The sequence below is a fragment of the Lethenteron reissneri genome, chromosome 66 (genome assembly GCF_015708825.2).
Source record: "Lethenteron reissneri isolate LAM-NWPU_2019-01 chromosome 66, ASM1570882v1, whole genome shotgun sequence".
Taxonomy (NCBI): domain Eukaryota; kingdom Metazoa; phylum Chordata; class Hyperoartia; order Petromyzontiformes; family Petromyzontidae; genus Lethenteron; species Lethenteron reissneri.
The window spans coordinates 7,563,076-7,590,850 of NC_083844.1; the positions used below are offsets into that span (position 1 = coordinate 7,563,076).

The 27,775-nt window shown below is 51.8% G+C and overlaps 1 protein-coding gene across 1 annotated transcript; it reads right to left on the reverse strand.

The window, feature by feature from the left end:
* Positions 1-368: 368 nt before the first annotated feature.
* On the reverse strand, positions 369-25,003 carry LOC133359944 (uncharacterized). The gene is made up of 7 exons (XM_061578508.1): positions 24,948-25,003; positions 21,033-22,451; positions 19,697-19,715; positions 14,689-14,855; positions 11,244-12,944; positions 3,991-4,003; positions 369-3,712 (listed from the first exon to the last, which is right to left on the reverse strand). The coding sequence occupies exons 2-7, from the start codon at positions 22,420-22,422 to the stop codon at positions 2,638-2,640; spliced, it is 4,365 nt and encodes a 1,454-aa protein (XP_061434492.1). The 5' UTR covers positions 22,423-22,451; positions 24,948-25,003; the 3' UTR covers positions 369-2,637.
* Between the last annotated feature and the right edge of the window lie 2,772 nt (positions 25,004-27,775).

Sequence of the window (27,775 nt, forward strand, 5' to 3'; positions counted from 1 at the left end):
AAAATAAAATAATAAAAATCACGACGTTTCGGAGGCAACACAAGTCTCCGTCATCAGGTGGGACCGTCACAGCCAGATTTGCTGTATCAAATTTTTGCTGTATCAAATCTGGCTGTGACGGTCCCACCTGATGACGGAGACTTGTGTTGCCTCCGAAACGTCGTGACTTTGATTATTTTATTTTCATTAATTTTTATTTCATTTTTTACCTACGTGACTTTACCTAAAAAACTAAGAGTATGAAGGTTATATATGTGGCAATTTCTTGCCCATCACCACATATATAACCTTGTTGCAACAGCTCTCTCGCTGATTCAGCAGTCCCACTGCTGGATTTTTTTTTTCCTCCGCCTGAGGACGACCGCTTGTGTTGCGATCGAAACGTCGTGATCTTCTTCTTGGTTCTTTCGGTAAAGTCACGTAGAAGGGAAATAATAAAATAATAAAAATAAAACATAATAAAATACAATTCTCACGACGTTTCGGCCACAACGCAAGCAGCCGTCCTCAGGTGAAGAACAGGTCTGTCGGAAAGACAGCGTCTTAATGAAACACCACCAGGCTTGGAGCGTATATTTAAGCTGGGTTGGAGGGGGAAGAGCGCCTTGACAAAATAATTTGCATATCAAGAGGAATTTTGCATATTTATGAGAAATTCAGATATGGGATTAGTCATTACTTGTGGAATTCGTAGGAGGTGGGCGGGGGGTTTCAAAGTCATAATATGCCCGTGCATTATGCAGGATTAGCAGCATCAAAGGGAGGGAGTAAGGTTAGCATTAATAAAGGGAAGGAATGTTAATAGTATGGAGCTGCAGCAACTAATATGCTTAGGATGATCGCTTGTGTTGCGATCGAAACGTCGCGATCTTTTCTTATTTTTTCTACCCACGTGACTTTACCGAAAGAACCAAAGAGTATGGATTCCTGCAGTCACGAAAGCTTCAAATCAAAATTGGACACACTTTTGGTCTATAAACATACATCAAATAACATGAAAAAGCAAGGACTTTAACACCTGTTTAAGATCAAGTAAGTATTTACACTAAATAAATACCCTATTTCTGCTTAACAGCAAGAGCGGCGGCGTAGATCGAGACTCGTGGTCGAGTGGCAAGCCCCCTTATTTCCCTTCCTTTGATTGGCTAAGACGCCGTTCTTCGCCGGGGCTGTAATACGATAAAAGCCGACATGAAATAAAAGTGGACACTTAGAAGCAGAGGTCGCAACCGGGTACCCGATATCCGTACCCTACCCGATACCCGGCTACCTGTACCCGGCCGGGTACGGGTAGCCGTTTGCGACCCTGGTGCGGCCGGGTACGGGTAGGCCGCGAGTCACTGGTGAGTCACCGTTTGTCACTCATTTCGGGTAGGGTACGGGTAGGGAACGGGAACCCATTTGCGACCCTGGTGCAGCCGGGTACGGGTAAGGAATCAAAACCCAGTTTGCGACCTCTGCTTAGAAGTGGGTGTGTCTTTGCCCACACGTGGTGTCATGGTGGCAATGGGGGCATGCTTTGGGCGGTTGGGGATCACTAATTGGACACACTTTCTGTTTAAGAGCAAGAGCGGGGCGCGGATCGAGACGGACACGTCGTGGTCGAGAGGCACGCCCCCTTATTTCCCTTCCTTTGATTGGCTAAGACGCCTTCCACATCGACGAAGGTCATCCCCCCCCCCCCCCCAAGCTGCTATGGGGCGCATCTGACATTGACGTCACCCTCATGGGCCTCCCTTGAAGTGTCGCGGGCGGCATGAGAGCCATTGATGCGGTGTTAAGGGTTTGTTGTTGGTATTTTTTTAAAGAAAAGCCTAACAATGTCTTCTCAATTGTACAGCCGTTCTTTATTTCTATTTAATTGCCCGTTCTTAAGTCTTTTCTGAACTATATGCAATGGTACCAATAGGTCAGGAAATATCTGAGACTAAACTGTTTAAATGTAATCTGGTATGGCCAACCACTGAGCTATGTAGCTGGTTTTTTTTCACAGTGACCTGGCTGTCACAACGAAGTGGCTGATATCACCACGGGCAAATTTATAGCAGCAGCCAAATACTCTAAACGCGTAGTGATGTTAATTCTAAATGTGGAGGAGAAAAAAAACTGAGAAAAATCCACGCATGGTGATGGGGGGGGCGGTAGGCTGGTGATACATCTCAGAGTGGCGGGATGTTAACTACTTCGCCTGCTGTACAGGAGGTTCGTGGGTTCGATCCCAAACCCTGACGCCTATTTGGAGTCTGCGTCTCTCTCTCCCCGTGGTGGCCGTGGATTTTTCTCCGGGTCCGCCGTTCTTTTCCCCCTTTTCACATTGAGAATCGACGTCACCGCGGTTTCGAGTCTTCGCGTCCCCCCCCCCCCCCCCCGCTGTACATGTCCACGCGACGACGATGACATCGTCCACTTTGTTGAGGTGCTGTCATTCACGATAACCAGGGTCCCCCCTTCCAAAGAGGAGCTACGTAGGCCTCATGCCCGCTAACAATGAACAGAGTTTCATAGTTGAATGGCTGTACCTTCGAAGCCGACCTCGTCTCAGCTGAGGGCTCTCTTTGGAGTTCCCACTTCGTGACGGATTGGGGCTATGGGAAGGCACCGGACCTTCTGATTCTGCCTTGACTGCCGGGCCGTGCCTCACAGCCGAGGGCTCTCTTCGGTTTCCTGCTTCACGACGGACGGAGCGACGGACGGCGCCGGAATTGGCGCCGGAACTGGCGCCGGAACTGGTGCTGGAACGTCCGCTTTTACGACTTCTTCCTCTTCCTCCTCCTCCTCTTCCTCCTCCTCCTCTTCCTCCTCTTCCTCCTCCTCTTCCTCCTCCTCTTCGGCTTTCCCCTTCACGGTGGGCCGGCCGTCGCGCTCCGCCTTCGGCCCCGAGTTTGGGCCTCCTCCACCCGCCACGGACGCGGTCGCCTTCGCCGCCGCCGCCTTCGCCTTTGCGCCCCCCCCCCTCCGCGGCTTGCCGTCGCCCGCGTGGATCCGGGCGTGCACCACGAGCGTGCCGGACTGCGTGAACGCCTTGCCGCAAACGCCGCACCGGTAGGGCCTCTCTCCCGTGTGCACGCGCTGGTGCGTGACGAGGTTGTCGGAGCGGGCGAACGACTTGCCGCAGGCCGAGCACCGGTACGGCCTCTCCTTGGTGTGCACCCGGTTGTGGCTGCGGAGGTGGTTGGTGCGCGTGAACTCCGCGCCGCACACGCTGCACTGGTAGGGCTTCTCGCTCACGTGCACCCGCTGGTGCGTGCCGAGCGCCTCCGCGTAGGAGAAGGCGTCGCCGCACACGGGGCAAACGTGGCGCTTCTCGTCCGCGTGCGCCCTCTGGTGGACGCGGAAGTCCTCCGACACGGAGAACGCCTCGCCGCAAACCTTGCACTCGTAGGGTTTCTCGCCCGTGTGTGTCCTCTGGTGGTTGATGAGGGCGACCGCCTTGTCCGTGCTGTACGGGCAGTGGGGGCATCGGAAGAGAGCGGGCTCCGTCCAGCCCTTGTGGCGCTTCATGTGGTCCTCCAGCGCGGGCAGGCTGACCACCACCCAGTTGCAGACCGGGCAGAAGATCTTCGTGTCTTCCTCCTCATCGTCTTCGTTCATTTTGGCTGCCCTTTGGTGCCGGGGGACACGGAGCCGGGGGGGGGGGGGAGCACGAGACAGAAGTGAATAAACCTCCCTCCCCTTCAATCCTTCGTGTGTAGCACCGCAGTTTTGCACGAACCTAGAAAACACAGACACGAGAAGGGCATTCATTCATCCTCGCAGTGGCGGCGGCGGCTTTTGGCTCACCAATAGCTTCCGGTCGCCACTTCCACAAAGCAGCCTTAATAACGAACACGTTAATCAGGCCGCGCTAATTACACGCACAAAGCAGAGGTCGCAAACGGGGTTTGATTCCTTACCCGTACCCGGCCGCACCAGGGTCGCAAATGGGTACCCGTACCCTACCCGATACCCGGATACCCGTACCCGGCCGGGTATCGTGTAGGGTACGGGTACCCGATTGCGACCTCTGGGATAAAGCCATATTGCAGGCACGGGTGGGTTGATTCTAGGAACTTGAATTGTGAGAAGAGACAAGACGTTGGGAAATGAGTGACAAACGGTGACTCACCAGTGACTCACGACCTACCCGTACCCGTACCCGGCCGCACCAGGGTCGCAAACGGGTACCTGTACCCGTACCCGGCCGGGTACGGGTAGCCGGGTAGGGTACGGGTATCGGGTACCCGATTGCGACCTCTGGCACAAAGTGCTGGCCGCCGGAAATGGATCACAACACTTCACTGCTGATCTCGTCAAGGAGCGTGGAACCATCATCACGCGAGCTCCGGTCATCTTCACAGCAGCAGCGGCAACTTTTGGCTGGCCGACGAACAAAGACGGTGCGTTCACATGCGCTGCTGCTTCTGCGGCCGTCTGGAACGCTCTTCCCTTGCGATATTAGGAGGCCACTGGGAGCCAACACCATGTGAGACTAGGCTCTAAGAAAAGCTGTCTTGGGTGTGGACCAATCAACTTCAAGGACAGTGCATACATTATCAGAGTTATGTTTTTTGTTTGCATTCCGACCGCAGGTATTGTGGTCAATGCAAACATGACTCCTTGTAAAAAAGGTGTCAGTTTTGTTGCCAGATAAAAGGGTAAAACACTAATTATCATATTTTGCTACTGGCAAATGAGGTTCCAATGGTGGAGCTATGATGCATTTTTACATCATCAACGATATTGACGAACTCGCTCATAGCACGCTAACTGCTACACTACCGCTCCCCACACACACAGACACCACAGAGGCAGGCACAGACAGACAAGCACAGAGACACACACAGAGACACAGACACTCACAGACACACAAAGGCACAGAACACAGACACACACACAAGGACTCTCAGAGACATACACACAGAGACACTGAGAAAAATACAGAGACACTCGAATTTTCAAAAGTAATAATAGAAATAAAATAAAATAATAAATCACGACGTTTTGGAGGCAACACAAGTCTCCGTCATCAGGTGGGACCGTCACAGCTAAAATTACTGCATCAAGTGAAAAAAAACCTAAGAGTATAGACCACACACACACAGACCACACACACAGAGACCTCACACACACACAGACAGACCACACACACATCACACACACAGACCACACACACACACCACACACACACAGACCACCCACACACAGACTACCCCCACACAGACCACACACACGCCACACAGACAGACCACACACACACCACACAAACAGACCACACACACACACAGACCACACACACACCACACACAGACCACACACACCACACACACAGACCAGACTACACACACACACAGACCACCCACACACACCACACAACTTGGTTTAAGGCTGAGTCGACGTAAGGGAAGGCCGCATTCAAATATTCGACACAGAGGGGGCGGTGGTGGTGGATGGAGGTGGTAGTGGAGGTGGTGGTGATAGTGAAGGTGGTGGTAGTGGAGGTGGTAGTGGATGTGGTGGTGGTGATAGTGAAGGTGGTGGTAGTGGAGGTGGTGGTGGATGGAGGAGGTGGTGGTAATGGTGGTTGGAGGTGGTGGTGGTAGTGGTGATGGTGGTGGTGGTAGTGTAGGAGGTGGTGGTGATAGTGAAGGTGGTGGTAGTGGTGGTTGGAGGTGGTGGTGGTAGTGTAGGAGGTGGTAGTGGTGGTGGTAGTGGAAGAGGTGGTGGTGCTAGTGGAGGAGGTGGTAGTGGTGGTTGGAGGTGGTGGTGGTGGTAGTGTAGGAGGTGGTGGTGATAGTGAAGGTGGTGGTAGTGGTGATGGTGGTGGTAGTGGTAGTGTAGGAGGTGGTGGTGATAGTGAAGGTGGTGGTAGTGGTGGTTGGAGGTGGTGGTGGTAGTGTAGGAGGTGGTAGTGGAGGAGGTGGTGGTGCTAGTGGAGGTGGTGGTGGTGCTGGTAGTGTTTGTGGTGGTGGATGGAGGTGGTGGTGGTAGTGGAGGAGGTGGTGGTGGTGGTGGTGTTTGTGGTAGTGGAGGTGGTGGTAGTGGAGGTGGTGGTAGTGGAGGAGGTGGTGGTAGTGGTGGTAGTGAAGGTGGTGGATGGAGGTGGTGGTGATAGTGAAGGTGGTGGTAGTGGATGGAGGAGGAGGTGGTGGAGGTAGTGTTGGTAGTGGAGGAGGTGGTAGTGGTGGTGATAGTGAAGGTGGTGGTAGTGGATGGAGGAGGTGGTGGAGGTAGTGGTGGTAGTGGTGGAGGTAGTGGTGGTAGTGGAGGAGGTGGTAGTGGTGGTGGTAGTGGAGGAGGTGGTAGTAGTGGTGGTAGTGGAGGAGGTGGTGGTGATAGTGAAGGTGGTGGTAGTGGTGGTTGGAGGTGGTGGTAGTGTAGGAGGTGGTAGTGGTGGTGGTAGTGGAGGAGGTGATGGCGGTGACGGTGGTAGTGGTGTTTGTGGTAGTGGAGGTGGTAGTGGAGGAAGTGGTGGTAGTGGAGGAGGTGGTGGTAGTGGATGGAGGAGGTGGTGGAGGAGGTGGTGGTGGTGTTTGTGGTAGTGGTGGTGCTGGTAGTGTTTGTGGTGGTGGATGGAGGTGACGGTGGTAGTGGTGGATGGAGGTGGTGGTGGAGGTGGTAGTGGAGGAGGTGGTGGTAGTGTTTGTGGTAGTGGAGGTGGTGGTAGTGGTGGTGGTGGTAGTGTCTGTAGTGGTGGTGCTGGTGGTGGTAGTGGAGGTGGTGGTAGTGGAGGTAGTGGTAGTGGTGGTGATAGTGAAGGTGGTGGTAGTGGAGGAGGTGGTAGTGGTGGTGATAGTGAAGGTGGTGGTAGTGGATGGAGGAGGTGTTTGTGGTGGTTGTGGAGGAGGCGGTAGTGGTGGATGGAGGTTGTGGTGGTAGTGGATGGAGGAGGTGTTTGTGGTGGTGGTAGTGTTAGTGGTGGTTGTGGAGGAGGTGGTGGATGGAGGAGGTGTTTGTGGTGGTGGTAGTGGTGGAGGTGGTGGTAGTGTTTGTGGTGGTTGTGGAGGAGGCGGCTCGTGGCGGTGACGGTGGCCGTGAGCCGCAGGCCCCGCTGGGCACGCGGGGGGAGTCGAACCGGGTCTCTTGAGGCGGCTTCGTTCGCGGTCACTGCCGCAACCGCTGCGCCACCGCTCTCCCGCCTCGCTCCACAGCCAAAAGGCGCACGCCGGTGACGTCACGGCTCGCGCCTACGAGCGTTCTGACGTCACGACTCCGCTACGAGCGTTCTGACGTCACGACTCCGCTACGAGCGATCTGACGTCACGGCTCGAGCCGACGAGAGTTCTGACGTCACGGCTTGCTACAACGAGCGTTCTGACGTCACGGCTCGAGCCGACGAGCGTTCTGACGTCACGGCTCGCTACGACGAGAGTTCTGACGTCACGGAGCGCTACGACGAGCGTTCTGACGTCACAGCTTGCTACGACGAGCGTTCTGACGTCACGTCACGCGTGCCGACCGACGGCAGGAGGCGTTTTGACGTCACGTCTCGCGTACGCGAGCGAGTGACGTAGCAACGAGTCGCACCGATGCCCTTTAACTGACAAAATGGTTACGTGACGTCACGTTCACAACAACAGGCTACGTCATCATCACAATAAGCCATTTTCAATCCACTGTTGGATGATAGGGTGGGGAGGGGCTGGGTGGGGAGGGGCTGGGTGGGGAGGGTGGGGCTGGGTGGGGAGGGTGGGGAGGGGCTGGGTGGGGAGGGTGGGGTGGGGCTGGGTGGGGAGGGTGGGGTGGGGCTGGGTGGGGCTGGGTGGGGAGGGTGGGGCTGGGTGGGGCTGGGTGGGGAGGGGCTGGTCACCCCGTGGTGCCCTTATAAAACTCAACGTTTAACCTACTCACGCCGGCTTGTGCCCGCCCTCACAGTCGGCCATATTTGCGGAATACACCACGCCGCCGTTGACCCTGCAGGCCATTGACCGAGCAACCCGACGTTCCTACCAGCTCCCTCCGCAGGAATGTGTTGTTAAACTGCAATGGCGGGGAACCTTTTTTCTGCCAAGAGCCATTTGGATATTTCTATAACATCATTCGCGGGCCATACAAAAATGCTCAACTTAAAAATTCGCCCGTGAGATTTGGTCAAACATTTCATTAACTCACCCCCTAATGCGTTGGGCTGGAACTGCTTCTCTTTGGCGAGGCGTGGTGATGATGTTAGCTGCTGGTATTGATGATGTCACTGCTACTCGCAACTGCTTTTCCAGGTTTGCTCCTAGATTTGTTGAATTTCAAGTCCCGCCTGCGGTTGCCTTGGCAGGGCCAGACCCCAATGATTCCGCGGGTCTTATACAGCCCACGGGCCGGACGTTCCCCACCCCTGTGTTAAAGAGACAGACCCCCATAACATCATTCGTTGGCACGGTTTGCACGGTTGGCGCGGTTGTCAACGTTGGCACGGGTGGCACGGGTGGAAAACGTTTGCACGGTTTGCACGGTTGGCGCGGTTGTCAACGTTGGCACGGGTGGCACGGGTGGAAACACGTTGGCACGGTTTGCACGGGTGGAAAACGTTGGCACGGTTTACACGGGTGGCAACGTTGGCACGGGTGGCACGGGTGGAAAACGTTGGCACGGTTTTCACGGGTGGCAACGTTGGCAAGGTTTGCACGGGTGGAAAACGTTGGCACGGTTTACACGGGTGGAAAACGTTGGCACGGGTGGCACGGGTGGAAAACGTTGGCACAGTTTGCACGGGTGGAAAACGTTGGCACGGGTGGAAAACGTTGGCACGGGTGGGACGGGTGGCACGGGTGACGTACTCGACACCGCTGCTATCCGTGCCAATAACCCACCGCTCGCTGGCAAAGTGACAGACTCACTCCGCGGGCCTCCGTGTTTTACGATTGTTTAATAAATAACGCGTGCACCAATATCGATGTTCGAACATCGGGGGCAAAAAACAACAGCGCGCGCGTGTTGTGTGTGTGTGTTGGAGAGTTAAACCCACGTCGACAAAACGTGGCCAATTCTTTACCGGTTAGACCGCTATGCCGGTTGTGTGTTGGGAGAGTAAACCCACGACAACATTTACAAATATAGTGTAATGTATAATAGTGTATAGTGTAGTGTATGGTGTAGTGTATAGTGTAGTAGTGTATAGTGTAGTGTATAGTGTAGTAGTGTATAGTGTAGTGTATAGTGTGTAGTGTATAGTGTAGTGTATAGTGTAGTGTGTAGTGCAGTATACTAGTTACAAAACTCCACCAGTGTATTGAAGAATACATCCACTACAACATTCACAATTATAGTGTAGTGTATAGCGTAGTGTATGGTGTAGTGTATAGTGTAGTGTATAGTGTAATATACTAGTACAGCACTACACCACTTGTGTGTTGAAGAATACATCCATTACAACGTTTACAATTATAGTGTAGTGTATAGTAGTGTATAGTGTAGTCTATAGTGCAGTGTATAGTGCAGTGTATGGTGTAGTGTGTAGTGAATTGTGTAGTGTATAGTATAGTATATAGTGTAGTGTATAGTAGTGTATAGTGTAGTGTATAGTGTAGTGTATAGTGGTGTACAGGTTCGTGTATAGTGTAGTGTATAGTGTAGTGTATAGTGTAGTGTATAGTGCAGTGTATAGTGTAGTGTGTAGTGTAGTGTATAGTGCAGGGTATAGTGTAGTATACTAGTACAGCACTACACCACGTGTGTGTTGAAGAATACATCCACTACAGCATTTACATGTATAGTGTAGTGTATAGTGTAGTGTATAGTGCAGTGTATAGTGTAGTGTATAGTGTAGTGTATAGTGTAGTGTATAGTGTAGTGTATAGTGTAGTGTGTAGTGTAGTATACTAGTTACAGAACTACATCAGTTGTGTGTTAAATAATACATCCACTACTACATTTACAATTATAGTGTAGTGTATAGTAGTGTAGTGTATATAGTGTAGTGTATAGTAGTGTAGTGTATAGTAGTGTAGTGTATGGTGTAGTGTATAGTAGTGTATAGTGTAGTGTATAGTAGTGTAGTGTATATAGTGTAGTGTATAGTAGTGTAGTGTATAGTATAGTGTAGTGTGTAATGTATAGTGTAGTGTATAGTGTAGTGTATAGTAATGTATAGTGTAGTATATAGTGTAGTGTATAGTATAGTGTGTAGTGTATAGTGTAGTGTATAGTGTGGTGTATAGTGTAGTGTATAGTAATGTATAGTGTAGTGTACAGTGTAGTGTATAGTGTAGTGTATAGTGTAGTGTATAGTGTAGTGTATAGGTTGTGTGTTGGGGAGTGTAAACCAGCTACAACATTTACGATTCGAGCAGCTGTGACGTTTCGCCGGTAATTCCAGCTCAGCATCATCAGTCGGACAGCCACAGACTCCCTCCCGTTTTCTTCTTAAATCGACGGGGGGGATAAATGTGGGGTTCATATTCTCGGTTCTTTCGCTAAAGCCGCGTAAACAGAAAACAAAAAACTCAAAGATAAATTTCGATTTAAAGCTTTCGTGACTGCAGGGATTCATCTTCTTGGTTCTTTCGGTAAAGTCACGTAGAAGGAAAATAATAAATAATAAAAATAAAACATAATAAAATAATTCTCACGACGTTTTGGCCACAACGCAAGCAGCTGTCCTCAGGTGAAGAACAGGTCTGTCGGAAAGACAGCATCTGAATGAACACCACCAAGCTTGGCAGCGTAACTGTTGATATGCAAATTCCTTTGTCAAGGCGCCCTTCCCCCTCCAACCCAGCTTAAATATACGCTCCAAGCCTGGTGGTGTTCATTCAGATGCTGTCTTTCCGATAAACCTGTTCTTCACCTGAGGACGGCTGCTTGCGTTGTGGCCGAAACGTCGTGAGAATTATTTTATTATGTTTTATTTTTATTATTTTATTATTTCCCTTCTACGTGACTTTACCGAAAGAACCAAGAAGACTCCAAGATAACACAAGCGGTCTTCATCAGGCGGAGAGAAAAGCGGATGCAAGCCTCCAAATGTAGCTGCTTATGAGGGCCATCATTGGGGCTCAAGATCGGCTTGCAGAGGGAGGCATCTTGATCCCCATGTTCTAACTCCACCCCATTCCCTCGGCCTTGTCTCAACTGAGGATTTCCTCCAGTCCCCGCTTCACACTCAACAGGGAGACGAAGGAGTCCTGAACCTCCGTTGTTCCAACTTTCCCCGTCGGCAGTTGTCCCACTACCGGGTGAGTCATTGGGGCTCCCGCTTCACGATCGGCTGGCAGGGAGAGGCATCTTGATCCCCACGTTCTAACTCTACCCCATTCCTTCGGCCGAGTCTCAACTGAGGATTTCTTCCGGTTCCTGCTTCACACTCAACAGGGAGACGGAGGAGTCCGGATCTCCGCGTTCCAACTTTACCCGCGGCTCCGTCTCGCTCCCGTGGCAATCCTCGGCCTCCCGCTTCACGATCGGCAGGGAGAGGGGGCGGCACGGAACGACCTCGCCACCGGGCTCCACCTTCACCCCCGGCCACGCCTCGAAGCCTCCGACGTCCCCTTCCTGTTCCTCCTTCACCTTCGCCGAGGACGCGTCTCCGCCTCCGCCTCCGCTCTCCGCCTTCATTACCTCCGGGCGTGTCTCGACAAAGCCGGCGGGCTTTTCCCGGCGTTCTTCTTCCGACGCAGCGGGCGAGGGAGGAGGAGGAGGGCTCACCGCCGCCTCTCTGGGGAAAGTCGCGCGCTCACCCCCAGACCCAGGCGGCTCCGGTAGGGCGGCCGTCGCCCCCTTGCTCGCGATGCACCCCCGGCGTTTCCCCTTCCCCGCCACGCTCCCTCCGTCCGCGCCCTCGGGAGCGCCGCCCGACGGCGTCGACGCCTCTCCGCCCTCGCCTCGGGGCCCCTTCCCCGCCGCGGCCGTCGCCGCCCCGTGCACCTTCTGATGCACGACCAGGGACCTCCGCTGGGCGAAAGAACGGCCGCACACGCCGCACGCGTACGGCCTCTCTCCCGTGTGCGTCCTGCGGTGGACCGCGAGGGCCCGCCGCTGCGTGAACGTCCTCCTGCACACCGCGCACCTGTAGGGCCTCTCGCCCGTGTGCACCCTGCCGTGCGCACGGAGGGCCCTGGGGTCCGCGAACGCCCTGCCGCACGTGCCGCAAGCGTACGGCCTCTCTCCCGTGTGCGTCCTGCGGTGCGTGCTCAGGGCCCCGGACCGCTGGAAGGCCATGTCGCACGAGTCGCACTTGTACGGCTTCTCGCCCGTGTGCACCATCCGGTGGGTGTTCAGCGCCCCGGCGCACACGAACGCCTTGCCGCAGACGGGGCACGCGTACGGCCTCTCGCCCGTGTGGATCCTCTTGTGGATGTAGAAGCCCCCGGGGTTCGTGAACGCCTTGCCGCACACGTCGCACGCGTACGGTTTCTCGCCAGTGTGGATCCTCGCGTGAGTCGACAGGGTGCCCGGGTGGGCGAAGGCCTTGCCGCAGGTGACGCACCTGAAGGGCTTCTCGCCCGTGTGGGTCCTGTGGTGGCTGCGCAGGTAGTCCGAGCGCGTGAAGTTCTTGCCGCAAACCGTGCACCCGTAGGGCCTCTCGCCCGTGTGGATTACCTGGTGGCTGCGGAAGTGGTCGACGCGGGTGAAGTCCATGCCGCAGACGCCGCAGCGGTACGGCTTCTCGCCCGCGTGGAACCTCTGGTGAGAGCGGAGAGCTTCCGGCTCGGCGAAGGCTTTCTTGCACACGGGACAACGGTGAGGCCTCTCCTCCACGTGGACCCGCTGGTGGGAGCGGAAGTCCTCCGGCTGAGCGAACCCCTCCCCGCACACGCGGCACTTGTAGCGCCTCTCGCCGCCGTGAGTTCGCTGGTGGCTCATCAAGGTGAAGGGTTTGTCCGTCCGGTACGGGCAGTGGGGACACTGGTACATCACCGGTTCGGTGCGGCCCCGGTGACGCTTCATGTGGTCCTCCAGCGCCGGCGGGCTGACCACTACCCAGTCGCACACCGGGCAGTGGAGCCTCGTCGCTGATTCGTCGTTCATTCTGGGTGCTGGGGGAGGGCGGAGGAAGGGAATTAACAGGAATGATGTTGATGCCTTCGTGGTGAGTGCCGGGACACAGAGAGGGCAGACACTCGCAGTGTAATAGTAGTGTAGTGTATAGTGTAGTGTATAGTAGTGTATAGTAGTGTATAGTAGTGTAGTGTGTAGTGTATAGTAGTGTCGTGTGTAGTGTATAGTGTAGTGTATAGTAGTGTATAGTGTAGTGTATAGTAGTGTATAGTGTAGTGTATAGTAGTGTATAGTAGTGTGTAGTGTATAGTAGAGTAGTGTATAGTGTAGTGTATAGTAGTGTAGTGTATAGTGTAGTGTATAGTGTAGTGTAGTATGTATGTTCAACTTTATTGCACTGTACATAGCCAACCGCGCAACAAACTGAACACAACAACAACAAGCAGCAGTTCTAGATAAATTAGTTTGTCAATCTCGACGATGATGACGATGATTTACATGTGCATCGCAACTCCCAGTGGTACCCTAATATCGGAAGGGAAGAACCTTCCAGACGGCCGCACAATCCGCAGCATCCGAAAGTGCCACACGATGCAGTGGCTGTCTTCACTTACAAAGACAAATATCCCCCGGGTAGCCTTGAGCAGGCTGTTGGGGCAATTGCTGTTGGTAGCGAGTAGCAGCAGCACCTATACACAAAGATCCCCCGGGTAGCCTTGAGCAGGCTGTTGGGGCAAGTGCTGTTAGTAGCGAGTAGCAGCTGCAGCTATACACAAAGGTCACCCGTGTAGCCTCTAGCAGGCTGCAGGGGCAAGTGCTGTTGGTAGCGAGTAGCAGCAGCACCTATACACAAATATCCCCCGGGTAGCCTTGAGCAGGCTGCAGGGGCAAGTGCTGTTAGTAGCGAGTAGCAGCTGCAGCTATACACAGACAAAGGTCACCCGTGTAGCCTCTAGCAGGGCTGTAGGGGCAAGTGCTGTTGGTAGCGAGTAGCAGCACCACCTATACACAGACAAAGATCCCCCGGGTAGCCTTGAGCAGGCTGTAGGGGCAAGTGCTGTTGGTAGCGAGTAGCAGCACCTATACACAGACAAAGTCCACCCGTGTAGCCTCTAGCAGGGTTGTAGGGGCAAGTGCTGTGAGTAGCGAGTAGCAGCAGCACCTATACACAAAGGTCACCCGTGTAGCCTCTAGCAGGGCTATAGGGGCAAGTGCTGTTAGTAGCGAGTAGCAGCAGCAGCTATACACAAAGGTCACCCGTGTAGCCTCTAACAGGGCTGTAGGGGCAAGTGCTGTTAGTAGTAATGAGTAGCAGCAGCTATACAGACAAAGGTCCCCCGTGTAGCCTCTAGCAGGCTGCAGGGGCAAGTGCTGTTAGCGAGCATGAGATGGGCGGCCAGCACCACGCTCGCCCGACCGCCTTTGTATCTCCGATGTCGACTACTACACACCGAGCCGCGTACTCATTTGAGGCCGAGTCAACCTAGGGGAGTCCCAGCCGTGAGCGGGGCAATCGAACCCGGGACCCTGCAGGGTCCGTAGGGCGGCAGCGCTGCGCTAACCGCTGCGCCACCGCTCCCCAACTCACACAAAGACAAAGGCGCTCACCCACGCGCGCCACCCGGTATAGCCTCACCAGAATGTCGGGGCAAGTGGCACACGACACAGAAGAAGGGGGGGGGTGGTGTGGGTGGTCAGCACCACGCTCGCCCGGCCGCCTTTGTCTCTCCGCCCCCCCCCCCCCCCCCCCCAGTGGCGATGTTTAACGACTACGATACACACCACGGCTCAACCACGTAACACATTTGAGGCTGAGTCGACCTAGGGGGCCGATGGTCCTGGACGCGGTTGTCGTCTCGCCGGTGACGTCGATCCAGCCAGCTCGTGCGTGACGTCCACCCCCCACACACCGGCGGCGCCCAAGTGACGTCATGTCACCGTGGCGGCGACTGGGAATAGGGTGTGACGTCACGGACGCACACGGTGGAGAGCGATTGGGTGGTTGGGTGAGTGGTTTGGTGAGTGGGTGAGTGGATGGGTGAGTGGGTGGTTGGGTGAGTGGGTGGTTGGGTGAGTGGGTGAGTGAGTGGTTGGGTGGGTGAGTGGTTGGGTGAGTGGTTGGGTGATTGGTTGGGTGAGTGAGTGGTTGGTTGGGTTAGTGGTTGGGTGATTGAGTGGTTGAGTGAGTGGTTGAGTGGATGTGTAAGTGGTTGGGTGATTGAGTGATTGAGTGAGTGGTTGGTTGTGAGTGTTACTGTATCATTCCGCTTACTGCATCGTACCGTTATAAGTGCACATTCCACGTGGTAGCGGAGCTCATTCCACGTTATAACGGAGCACATTGAACGTTATAACGGAGCACATTCCACGTTATAACGGAGCACATTCCACGTTATAACGGAGCACATTCCACGTTATAACGGAGCACATTCCACGTTATAACGGAGCACATTCCGCTTTCGGGTTAGATTGCGTAAGTAGAAATGTGTCGTAACCCCCCACCGCCCGACACAGCCAATTAGTAAGTCTGTCGCGAAAGCAAAACACCAATCAGTTACTACTTCGGCCTAACCGGTGTGTTGAAGAGTAAATCCACAACATTTGCGACCCAAAAACCTTTCCTCCTTGGTTCTTTCGGTAAAGTCACGTAGAGGGCCGTCCATAAATTACGTCACGCGATTTTGGACCATTTTTGACCCCCCCCCCGCCTTCGTCACAATAAGTCAGACCCCCCCCCCCCTCAAATAAGACGTCACAAAGCTCTGCCCCCCCCAAAAAATATAAAACATGCTTCAAATCGCTTTAAACTATTGTCATTGTAGTGCGTAGTTGTGACGTCACATTTCTCAAACACCCCCCCCCCTCGTCACACATCATCACAAATGTCTGACCCCCCCCCCCCCCCCCAGGTACGTGACATCATTTATGGACGGCCCCACGTACCTACGTGATACTGAAAGAACTAACGGAGTATGGATTCCCGCAGTCACGAAAACTTCAAATCAAGACCAAAAAAACATTTATTATAAATATTGGTCGCGAAAGTCAACGTGTGAAATTTGTGCGGGTTTTTACACGCTTTAATTTAACTCGCTCCCTGCTGTTGTTGCTGTCGTATCCTCAAATCTTGCAACTCAATTTTAACCCACTTCCCAATGTGGAATCGACTGCAAACTTGGTATACTTATGTCATACTGATGACAATACTATATTCTATCATTAAAAATAAAACATTTTTTAAACATTCTCTTTTATATGTTTTGTTTCAGCTTGGCTCTAATTGTCCACGGTAAACTGACGTTGGCTGTTAAATCACCACGGCCCCTTATGTTACGGCAAACTTCGGGGCCACTTCCTGGAGTCGTGGAGTTCTTCCATTACGAGTACGGTACATTTCATTAAAGCGTGCATTTCAAAAAGTTGTTTTAAATATCACTTATTTTTTCTTTCGGTGCCTGGACAGCAAAAACCTTCTCCCACCCCCCACCGCTAAAGCAGCACACAGAGAGCCCGCCCAGAGCCCCGCCCAGTTGCGCTCCACCTCTGTAGCTCGCGAGATTCCTGCTGCACGGCATAGCCACGTCACTGCTCGCTGTGACGTTGCTGCTGCCGCCGCCATGGAAGAAGGCACGCGGAGCCATCTCGTGTCTGTCTCGTCACCGTCGCCATCTTGTTTCTGTCTCCATCTTGTCTCCGTCGTCTTTATCTCGCCTTTGTCTCATCTCCGTCTTCTTCATCGTCTTGTCTCCGTCTCGATTTCCATCTTGTCTCGTCTGTGTTGTGTAGTGTATAGTAGTGTATAGTAGTGTATAGTGTAGTGTATAGTAGTGTATAGTGTAGTGTAGTGCCTCAATAGAGCTCAATGTGTTCGCTTACCGATGTTGTATATGCCAGATTATAAAATTTTGATAAAAATACTAAAAATTAATGAAATTTCGAAAAATGTGTAAATGGCATAAATCATGTTAATGTGTGTAATTATATGCATAAATTATGATAATCACGGAGATAATCGTATTAATTTATGCAAATGCTTGCAATTATGTTAATGTCTGCAGTTATGATAATTAGACTTAGCTTCGTTATCCAGAGTTGTATCAATCAGGATAAAACGATTATCTTTGATTAAACATTTATTGATTATCTTAGTGTGTTTATGTTATGTTATGTTAGGTCTCCAAATTCATACTCATCGCAGGTTACAGTTCTTATGAATAAGACAGTTTTGCATGGACTGGGAAAGAAGCACTCGAACACTTGGTGTTAAGCACTTTTAATACTAAACAAACATGACACTCTAATATGCAAAGGCAAAAGTATACGTCAATAGATTCATCGGCAAGATTATGCAATCAACGCAAATAAATGACTCAAACATTTCTTATTCATGTAACTCGACGGCAGCAACTGCTTTGCACGATCAGTTGATATTGAACGCACCACCTTGAAATGGCAACCCTTTTTGAAACACAAAGATAACTTTTTGAAAGTCTTATTCGTGTGCGTTTTGTGTGTGCGTTGTCCCCTTGTAAAATTAATTAAATTTTTCTTAGAGCCGGGAGTTGTGTCGTTAGCTTGTGGGGTGGGGGAGGGAATATACAAACAGCGCCCAGAGAGGTTCTCTCTGGCTTGGGCGTGGCCGCAGCGAGCCCGTTCTGCTTTCTCTCTCCACTGCTCGATTGAGCGGCATTGGCACGATGCTCGCCGTCGTGGTGCGCGATGATTCCGTCGTCGGATAGCGCGCAGCTCCTCCACGAGTCGACACGACGCTCGGTGACGCCCGAGTCGTGCTGCTCGTGCGCTCTCTCTCTCCGCTGCTGGATGACGAGTTGGCACGACGCTCGCCGATGTGGTGCGCGATGATTCCGTCGTCGCTGCTGGACGTCTCGTCTGTTCTCACTGGGTGTTGGTCGGTGTGTGTGTATCAAACACACGGAGCATTCAATGGCGCTCTCTCTCTCTTGGTGGCAGCTCCAGGCTTCTCCACTGCTGGATGATTGTTGAGTCGGCATGATGCTCGCCTTCGGCAGTGCTTCTGCTGCTGCCCCTCTCTCCTTGATCGCTGCCAACTTCACACGGACACCCGCCCTTACTTCAGGCTGTGTTGGCTCAGGCTTCTGGACGACGCGGCTGTGCGCGCTCACCAGCTTGGAGCGCTCTGGCGATGAACGATGGCTCTTGTTGCTCATCCGCTGCTGCTCGTCCTTTCCGATGCTCGCTTGGTCGACGCTTGGCGATTTCCGCCCTTTCTACAGGTTGATTGCTTGTTGTCACTCTCTCTTCTCCATACTTTCCTTTGTTCGTGCAGCTGCCAGCTTCACTCGCACTTAACCACACCTCGACACTTCGTTCTGCGAGAAGCGACACCTGCCATTGGTATCGGTGTTTGCTCCCTCAAGACACTCCGCCGGCCGGAGCACGGCTGAACCCAGCCTCGACCCAGGTTGAACTCAGATTTCTGCGACTCGAACGACCCCTCCTCGTTCCATCTCTCATCGAGGCACCCTGTCGCAACGCCGCGTCGCAAGCCGAGTTGCAAGACTGAGCACGACTCGAACCAGACTGCTCATTCGTGATGTGCGCTTGTGCTTAAACTCAAAAACGTGAACACCCTCTCCTCTCTGCGCGTCTCTTGCGAGAGGAAAACAAACAAAACGAAAAAAACCAGACACCCTCCCGACCCCTCCTCGCGACCCTTTCTAACCCCCTTAAGTATTTATGGTGCCATCTGTTTGTGCCAGACCGTTGGAGACAAAGGTGGCTGAGGAGATTTTTGTAATACATTTATGTGGTCCTGTATGTTACATTTATTCTTGATATTTATTATGAGTTCCCTCAGTCTTAGTATATCGTGGTTATTATTCGGTCTATGTTTAATGAATTTTCGTAATGATCCTCGTTACATCATTATTTTGAGGGCTTGCCAAGTTTGGTTATGCGTTTGTCTCCAGGGATTGGTGTTTATTCTGAGTTATATTTCAATGTCCTGAGGTTAAGTGTAACTAAGTTTCCACTTAAGCTTTCTGGAATTCGTATGCTTTAGTTTTTGGTAAGGTCATGTAGATAGAAACATACAATACAAAATAATATATGCGGTGAATACGAGTAATATAAGAGAATATCTAATAACAAGCCCCTATTGTAGGCTGCAGTCTTATACCGTTGATTTTATTTTTTGTTAAGTTTCTACTTTTCGTTAAGGAAAACGTTAAAGAAAACGCGAGTTGCAATAGTTGTTTTTCTCTGCTCTGCGCCTTATCCGTGCATCTCCAGACGTCTTGGGAAGGTTAGGCCATCGACCTTTTGTCCATCTGGATGTATCTGACCTCTCTGTGCTCTGAAGTCTTGTCGTTTAATGGCCCTCCCCGTTTCACAGATTCCTCGTGTGCTTGTGAGGAGTAGAGGCTGTTTTCATTATTTAATTTAAAATATATATATGTATAATAATAAAAAATGTTGGCCTAGTTATTCTTAATATTAATTTTTGAAAAACAGGGCATAGATACAACACCGACCATTCCCCTGTTAACGACGGGCTGTTGCAGGTACAGTAAATATTCATTAATGCATTAACCACGTTTCTTTTAACGTTGTGTGTTCATACTATTGGTAGAATGAGAATAGGTTTTCCCCTTTTTTCTGGAAACAAAACAGCTGTGTTAAGATGTTAAAACGCCAAACTGAAACCTTTTACAAGGCATCATGTCTGCATTAACTACAATATTTGTGGTCAGAATGCAAAGATAGACAAAAACTGATGCCAGATTTGGAATCAGCACCCCACAATTACCTTATGACCGGTGGAATACCTTATGCCAGAAAAAGTGTGTTGACCAGTGTTATCAGAGTACGGTTTTTGTTTGCATTTTGACCACAAGCATTGTGGTTAATGCAGACATGACTCCTTGTAGGTTTCAGTTTGGTGTTTTAACATCTTAACACAACTGTTTTGTTGCCAGAAAAAATGGGAAAACCTACTCTCATATTTTGGTACTGTCAAAGGAGGTCACCATGATGTTGGTAGTATCTTTACGTATTCATATCCATCGTTCAAATATAAGTTCGATTTTTGGGGTGAAAAAAGGTTAACTTGAGGTCCTGTCGTAACGGATTAAGCCTTTAACGTGCATTTCCTATAGTTTCTTAACGACCAAATCACTTAACAATAAATATTTACTGTACCTACAACAAAAATCTTACTTTGGGCTACGAGAGATTTCTCCTGTATTGGTCCAAATTAGTTTCAGAAATGCATTCAAAGTTTTGTAACTTACATTTCATTGAAATGAAGTTGTTAGGTAAACTACCCCCTGTGATTAAAACTAAAACTATACCCTAAAATCAAAACGGGGCCACCCCCTCTAACCCCCCCCCCCCCCCCTTCCCGATATCTTAGTTTTAAAAAAGACAGACAAATGTTCTGGTAATAATAATTATTTTAGTATAGGTGGTGTTTAGAGGTCAAGAGAGAAAGAAAATTGAATGCGTTTTTGTCACCAGGGGTGGGCTGGGCAGTCCCATGTGGAAATGTTTGCATCGGCCGCGGAGGCCAAAAATACAAAGATCCCCCGTATATCCCATAACAGACTGTTGGGACAAGTGCCATTAGCCAGCACCTATGAAGGCCAGCAACCACACCCGGCTGCCTTTGTCTCCCCAGCGACGATGTTTACACATCGCATCAGGTACTCATTTCATGCCGTGTAGACCTAGGGGAGGCTCAGATAATCGTCACCGGTGTTGGCCGTGAGCGGGAATCGAACTCGGGTCACCGGGTTATTAGCGCAGCGTAGTGCTAACCGCTGCACCACCGCCCCCATGCACACACAGACACGCACACTCACATTCCTGGTGCTTCTGCACAGATCGAAAGGGGTCTTGTCCTTTGCTCCACGTGATCCACCCTCTTGTCTCGACCCCATTCTCTAGCGATACTTCCACGCCAACGGCGGTCCATGGCTGTCCGGTGTCTTCCTCCCATCTCCACATCGTTCGCATCGACATCGACATCGGTTCTCAAACGAGGACCTCATCCTTCCAGTTCCCGTTTCGCGACCGACAGGGAGACCGAGCGATCTTGAGCTCCGAGTTCTAACTTGACCCCTTCCCCTCAGCCGAGTCTCAACTGGGGATTTCCTCCGGTTCCTGCTTCACATTCAACAGGGAAACGGAGGAGTCCTGAGCTCCGCGTTCCGTCTCGCTCCCGTGGCAATCCTCGGGCTCCCGCTTCACGATCGGCAGGGAGGGGAGGCGGCACGGAACAACCTCGCCAGCGGGCTCCACCTTCACCCCCGGCCACGCCTCGAAGCCTCCGACGTCCCCTTCCCGTTCCTCCTTCACCTTCGCCGAGGACACGTCTCCGCCTCCGCTATCCGCCTTCATTACCCGCGGGCGCGTCCCGACAAAGCCGGCGGGCTTTTCCCGGCGTTCTTCTTCCGACGCAGCGGGCGCGGGAGGAGGAGGGCTCGCCGCCGCCTCTCCGGGGAAAGTCGCGCGCTCACCCCCAGAGTCAGGCGGCTCCGGTAGGGCGGCCGTCGCGACCTTGCGCGCGATGCACTCGCGACGCATGCTCCTCGTCACCCTCCCTCCGTCCGCCGCGTCCGCGCTTCCGGCGTCGGGGGAGCCGCCCGACGACGTCGACGCCTCGGCGTCCTTGCCGCAGGCGCTCTCCCTCGCGTGGACCCTCTTGTGGACGACGAGCGTGTGGGAGCGAGCGAACGTCTTCGCGCACACCGTGCACCTGTACGGCCTCTCTCCCGTGTGGATCCTGCTGTGCGTGGAGAGGGTCCCCGGATCTGCGAACGCCTTCGCGCACACCGTGCACTCGTAGGGTCTCTTGCCCGTGTGGGTCCTCCTGTGCACGCTCAGGGCCCACGAGTCGGCGAATGCCTTTCCGCACGCGTCGCACACGTAGGGCTTCTCGCCCGTGTGGATCCTGTTGTGGATGACGAGCGCCCCCGAGCGAGCGAACCGTTTTCCGCACGTGGCGCACCCGTAGGGCTTCTCGCCCGTGTGGATCCTGTTGTGGACGAAGAGCGTCCCCGAGAGAGCGAACCGTTTTCCGCACGTGGCGCACCCGTAGGGCTTCTCCCTCGTGTGGATCCTCTGGTGGTTGCGGAGCTGCAGCGAGCGCGTGAACTCCATCCCGCAGACGGTGCAGTGGTAGGGCTTGCCGCCGGCGTGCGTCTTTTGGTGCTCGTGAAGATCCTCCGAGCGGTTGAACGCCAGTTCGCAATCGGTGCACTTGTAGGGCTTCTCCTCGGCGTGCGCCGCTTGGTGCTCGCGGAAAACCTCGGCGTCGATGAACACCTTGCCGCACTTGGCGCACTTGTGAGACTCGCGCGCGTCGTGCGTCGCCTGGTGCTCGATGAAGACGTTCAGCGTGTCCGTGTTGAACGGGCAGTGGGGGCACTGGAAGAGCGTGGGCTCCGTCCACCCCCTGTGCCGCTTCATGTGGTCCTCCAGGGCGGGCAGGCTGACCACGAGCCACTTGCAGATCGGGCAGAAGATCTTCATCTCTCCGTCCGTTCCGTTCCGCGTCGGCACTGGGGCACGCAGGGAGGCAGGCGGAAATTCCTTCCTTTTACACGTTCGATACAACGGGTAGGGTTACGTTCCGGAAAGCCGCCGCGTTTGGCAATGCCAAGGCCTCGTGGTGAATGGGGGACTAGGACAACAGGCGGCCATGGTCACACTCGCCGAAGCCTAAGTAACGTTGTGCCATTCATACTCTTTGGTTCTTTCGGTAGTCATGAAGGTAGAAAAAATAATGGCTCACAACGTTTCGATCGCAACACAAGCAAAAAAAAGTGCTGAAGCAGTTTTTTTTGCTTGTGGTTGTCCCACCTGATGACGATTGCTTGCGTTGCGATCAAAACGTCGTGATCTTTTATTATTTTTTCCACCTAAGTGACTTTACCGAAAGAACCAAAGAGTATGGATTCCTGCAGTCACGAAAGCCTCAAACCAAGGTTGCGCCATTCCTTCACCAAAACACAATAAAATACATGATAGCATCGTAAAAAATACACACGTGTTCAAATACCATAATTATATGAACTTTGAAAGTTGATGTCGGCCTGCAGAAGTACAGGTCGACATCCAGCGTTCACACGAACCGGGGTGGCCGTCCAGATAAAAGTAATTTTAGTTTATCTTCCGGTTTCATTCAGATGACGCGCATGCTCGCATACGAGCGTGCACGTCATCGGAGCGGTGGAGGGTTAGTGGAATTTATCCAACAACAAAAAATGTGGCACTCTGGCGTGTCGCAGCATTGTAAATGAGGGCCTGCTGAGAAAGTCACCGCGTCTGCTCAGCAACCCATGACCACCACTCATCTGTGGATTTTTCAAGCGGCAATGTGGAGCGACAATGTGGACTTCCCACCGGTCTTAAACTAAACGATGTTCCCTTACTTCTAGATTTGAAGCTTTCGTGACGTCAAGGATTCATATTCTTGGGTTTTTTCGGTAAAGTCACGTAGGTAAAAAATAATTTTTCATTAATAAAATAAAAATCACGAAGTTTCGGAGGCAACACAAGCTTCCGTCTTCAGGTGGAACCGTCACAGCACGATTGCTGTATCTTACTTGATACATTGCTGTATCTTACTTGATACAGCAATCGTTAGCGCTACGCTGTATCTTACTTGATACAGCAATCGTGCTGTGACGGTTCCACCTGAAGACGGAGGCTTGTGTTGCCTCCGAAACGTCGTGATTTTGATTTTATTTTTTATTTTACTTTTATTAATTTGAATTTTTTTACCTACGTGACTTTACCGAAAAAAACCCAAGAATATGTTCCCTTACTCTTTGGTTCTTTCGGTAAAGTCACGTAGGTGAAAAAAAATAGAAAAAACATCGAATTAACATTTTTATTCTTATTTTTTTTCACCGACATGACTTTACCGAAAGAACCAACGAGTATGGATCCTTGCAGTCACGAAAAATTGAAATCTAGGATGCTCCCTTGTTACCAGGTGTAAGGCCCCAGCTATGGGGTAGCTCTTTCTTACAAGCGCCTGCGGCCGTCGCAGATGACAGCCCATTGACGAAGTGGCTCATCCCGTGGACATTTATTTTTCCACCAAATACTCTCTGAACGTGGAGGGGGGAAAAAACCAGAGGACCCGGAGATAAATCCACACTGACCACGGTGAGATACATGTAAAACTCCAAATATACAGCAGCAGCAGGCGTCAGGGGTGGGATCGAACCCACAACCTCCTCCATACCAGGCGAGGTAGTCAACATCTCCTAGTCACCGTGATGATGATGAGAGAGAGACACGCAAACTCCAAATATACAGCAGCAGGCATCAGGGTTGGGATCTAACCCACGACCTCCTGCACACCAGGCGAGGTAGTCAACATCTCCTAGTCACCGTGATGATGATGGTGAGAGAGAGACACGCAAACTACAAATATACAGCAGCAGCAGGCATGGTAAAGGTTGGGATCGAACCCACGACCTCCTGCACACCAGGCGAGGTAGTTAACATCTCCTAGTCACCGTGATGATGATGGTGAGAGAGAGACACGCAAACTCCAAATATACAGCAGCAGGCATCAGGGTTGGGATCAAACCCATGACCTCCTGCACACCAGGCGAGGTAGTTAACATCTCCTAGTCACCGTGATGATGATGATGAGAGAGAGACACGCAAACTCCAAATATACAGCGGCAGGCATCAGGGTTGGGATCGAACCCACGACCTCCTGCACACCAGGCGAGGTAGTTAACATCTCCTAGTCACCGTGATGATGATGGTGAGAGAGACACGCAAACTCCAAATATACAGCAGCAGCAGGCATGGTAAGGGTCAGGATCGAACCCACGTAGTCCTGCACACCAGGCGAGGTAGTTAACATATCCTAGTCACCGTGATGATGATGATGAGAGACACGCAAACTCCAAATATACAGCAGCAGGCATCAGGGTTAGGATCGAACCCACGACCTCCTGTACACCAGGCGAGGTAGTCAACATCTCCTAGTCACCGTGATGATGATGATGAGATTCCTCGCCACCGCTCACCGGGAATTCCTCACCACCGCTCACCGCAGCGAGTCTCGCACAAGGAACGAGTGACGTCACTCACTCGCAGCCCCACCGCGCGCGTGACGTCATCGCGCCGGAAGATGGCTGGATGACGTCACGCTCGGGATGGAGGGGTGCGGGACGGGGGAGGTTCAGCTGGAGACGGTAATATGACGTCATCCATCGGGCTCGAAGTGCACCTGGCCTTGCACGGGCGCCGCGGTGACGTCACCGTCGCTCAGGGTACGGGTAGGAGGATCTTTGTCTTTGTAGCGGTGATGTCACTCGCATCCAGCCCCTTGGTGACGTCACCCTACACCCTGGCAGGCGCGCGCCGGTCTGACGTCGTGTCGTCAATCTCGCCACGATCGTGACGTCACGCCACTAATGGCGGGCCGCTCGGAGACGCGAGTGACGCCACCCCCCTACCCGGCACGTGACGTCGTCGGTCCTGTGCGGCGGGGGGGTGTGTCCTTAATACGATGAGGATGACGTCATTTGCTCGCGACTGCGGGTTACGTGACGTCATGTCACCAATACCCGGGGGGGGGGCTGTGGACACCGTGAATTGACGTCACGCACAGAGACAGAGAGTCGAGGCCTCCGTGTTGCGTTGTGAAGTTCAATATCGCCACTGGGAGAGAGACAAAGGCGGCCGGGCGTGGTTTTGGCTACCGACCCCCTTCATAGGTACTGCTACTCGCTACTAACAGCAGCACTTGCAACTGTAGCCTGTGTGACGCTACCTGGGGAATCTTTATATTGGTAGGAACGAAGTGGACCAGCCTACAATAGATTATACTGGTAGGAACGAAGTGGACCAGACCACCAATAGATTAATGTGTCCGTCCGTCCGACTCTCCGTCCGTCCATGTATCAACGTCGCCCCCTACTGCAAACACTTGGCATGACCCTGTCCGACAAGATGGCCGCCCGCTCCCCCTGCGAATTAAACAAGATGGCCGTCGCTTCCGGCGCATCACGGCAAAACTTTAAACTTCGCTTCAAAATTACTTTACTGAAACGCAGCACGTTTTCTTTAACACAGAGACAAGAAACATTTATTAACACAGAGACGAGATACATTTAATCGCCTTATTTGTGCACGAAAAGCACGGCGCGAGGCCTAGTGCGGCAGGCTTCACGAGGCCTAGTGCGGCAGGCTTATTAACACAGAGATGAAACGCAGCACGTTTATTTAAAAAAAAATTACTTTACTGAAACGCAGCACGTTTTATTAACACAGAGACAAGAAACATTTATTAACACAGAGACGAGATACATTTAATCGCCTTATTTGTGCACGAAAAGCACGGCGCGAGGCCTAGTGCGGCAGGCTTCGCGAGGCCTAGTGCGGCAGGCTTCGCGAGGCCTAGTGCAGAAGGTGGTGGTGGGGGGTGGTGGGGTGGTGGTGGTGGGGTTGGGTGGTGGTGGGGGGTGGTGAGGGCTGGTGGGAGGGGTGGTGTTGAGGCTGGTGTTGGGGGGTCTTTAAATCTCACAGCGTTTCTTGTCAAAACAAACACTTTTAATTAACGTTACACTAGAATACAGTAATTTTTTCTTTAACTCCTCTATACCCGGTCGATATCCCTGTACCGATACCGTCCGTGTAGCAACACCAAAAGGCGCACAACTCAAAGACAATGCACCATCAGAATATGAGAGCTCAGGGCAAGCATCTACACTATGGAAACCTCATTTGCCAGTAATTTTGGTGCATTGTCTTTGAGTTGTGCGCCTTTTGGCGTCATCTGGTCCAACCCATGTGAGACTAGGCTCTAAGGAAAGCTGTCTTCGGGTGTGGACCAATCAACTTCAAGGACAGTGCACTTCATCAGAGTTATGTTCTTTTGTTTGTATTATGACTGCTGGTATTGCGGTCTATGCAAACATGACTCCTTGTAAAAAGGTGTCAGTTTTGTTGCCAGATAGAAGGGTAAAAAACCAATTATCATATTTTTACTGGCAAATGAGGTTTCCATAGTGTAGATGCTTGCCCCGAGCTCTCATACTCTGATGGTGCATTGTCTTTGAGTTGTGCGCCTTTTGGCGTCATCTGGTCCAACCCATGTGAGACTAGGCTCTAAGGAAAGCTGTCTTCGGGTGTGGACCAATCAACTTCAAGGACAGTGCACTTCATCAGAGTTATGTTCTTTTGTTTGTATTATGACTGCTGGTATTGCGGTCTATGCAAACATGACTCCTTGTAAAAAGGTGTCAGTTTTGTTGCCAGATAGAAGGGTAAAAAACCAATTATCATATTTTGACTGGCAAATGAGGTTTCCAAAGTGTAACATTCCCTTATAATTCCCTCAGATAGCTTTTAATTAAAACATTTAACTTAATGAGGCTTTCCTGGCTAAACAAGTGTAACATTCCCTTATAATTCCCTGAGATAGCTTTTAATTAAAACTTGTAAATTAAAATTTAACTCACAGCGGCCTAAAGCCTACAGCTAGGCCTAAAGCCTCGAACAACGCCTCAAATTCTCCCTTCGTATCGTTCCTCCGCGTGTGTGCAAGGGAGTTAATGTTTAACAATGTTACATTCCCTGATGCTTTTAAATAGAAACATTTACATTTAAAGCTTGTACATAAATAATTAAAACATTTAAATTAACAATTAACTCACGGCAGCCTAAAGCCTACAGCTAGGCCTAAAGCCTAGAACTAGGCCTCAAACTCTCCCTTCGTATCGTTCCCCCGCGTGTGTGAAAGGGAGATAATGTTTCACAATGTTACATTCCCTGATGTTTTTAATAGAAACATTTAAATTTAAAGCTTTTACATTAAAAACAACTCCCTACCCCCCCCCCCCCCCTCGTC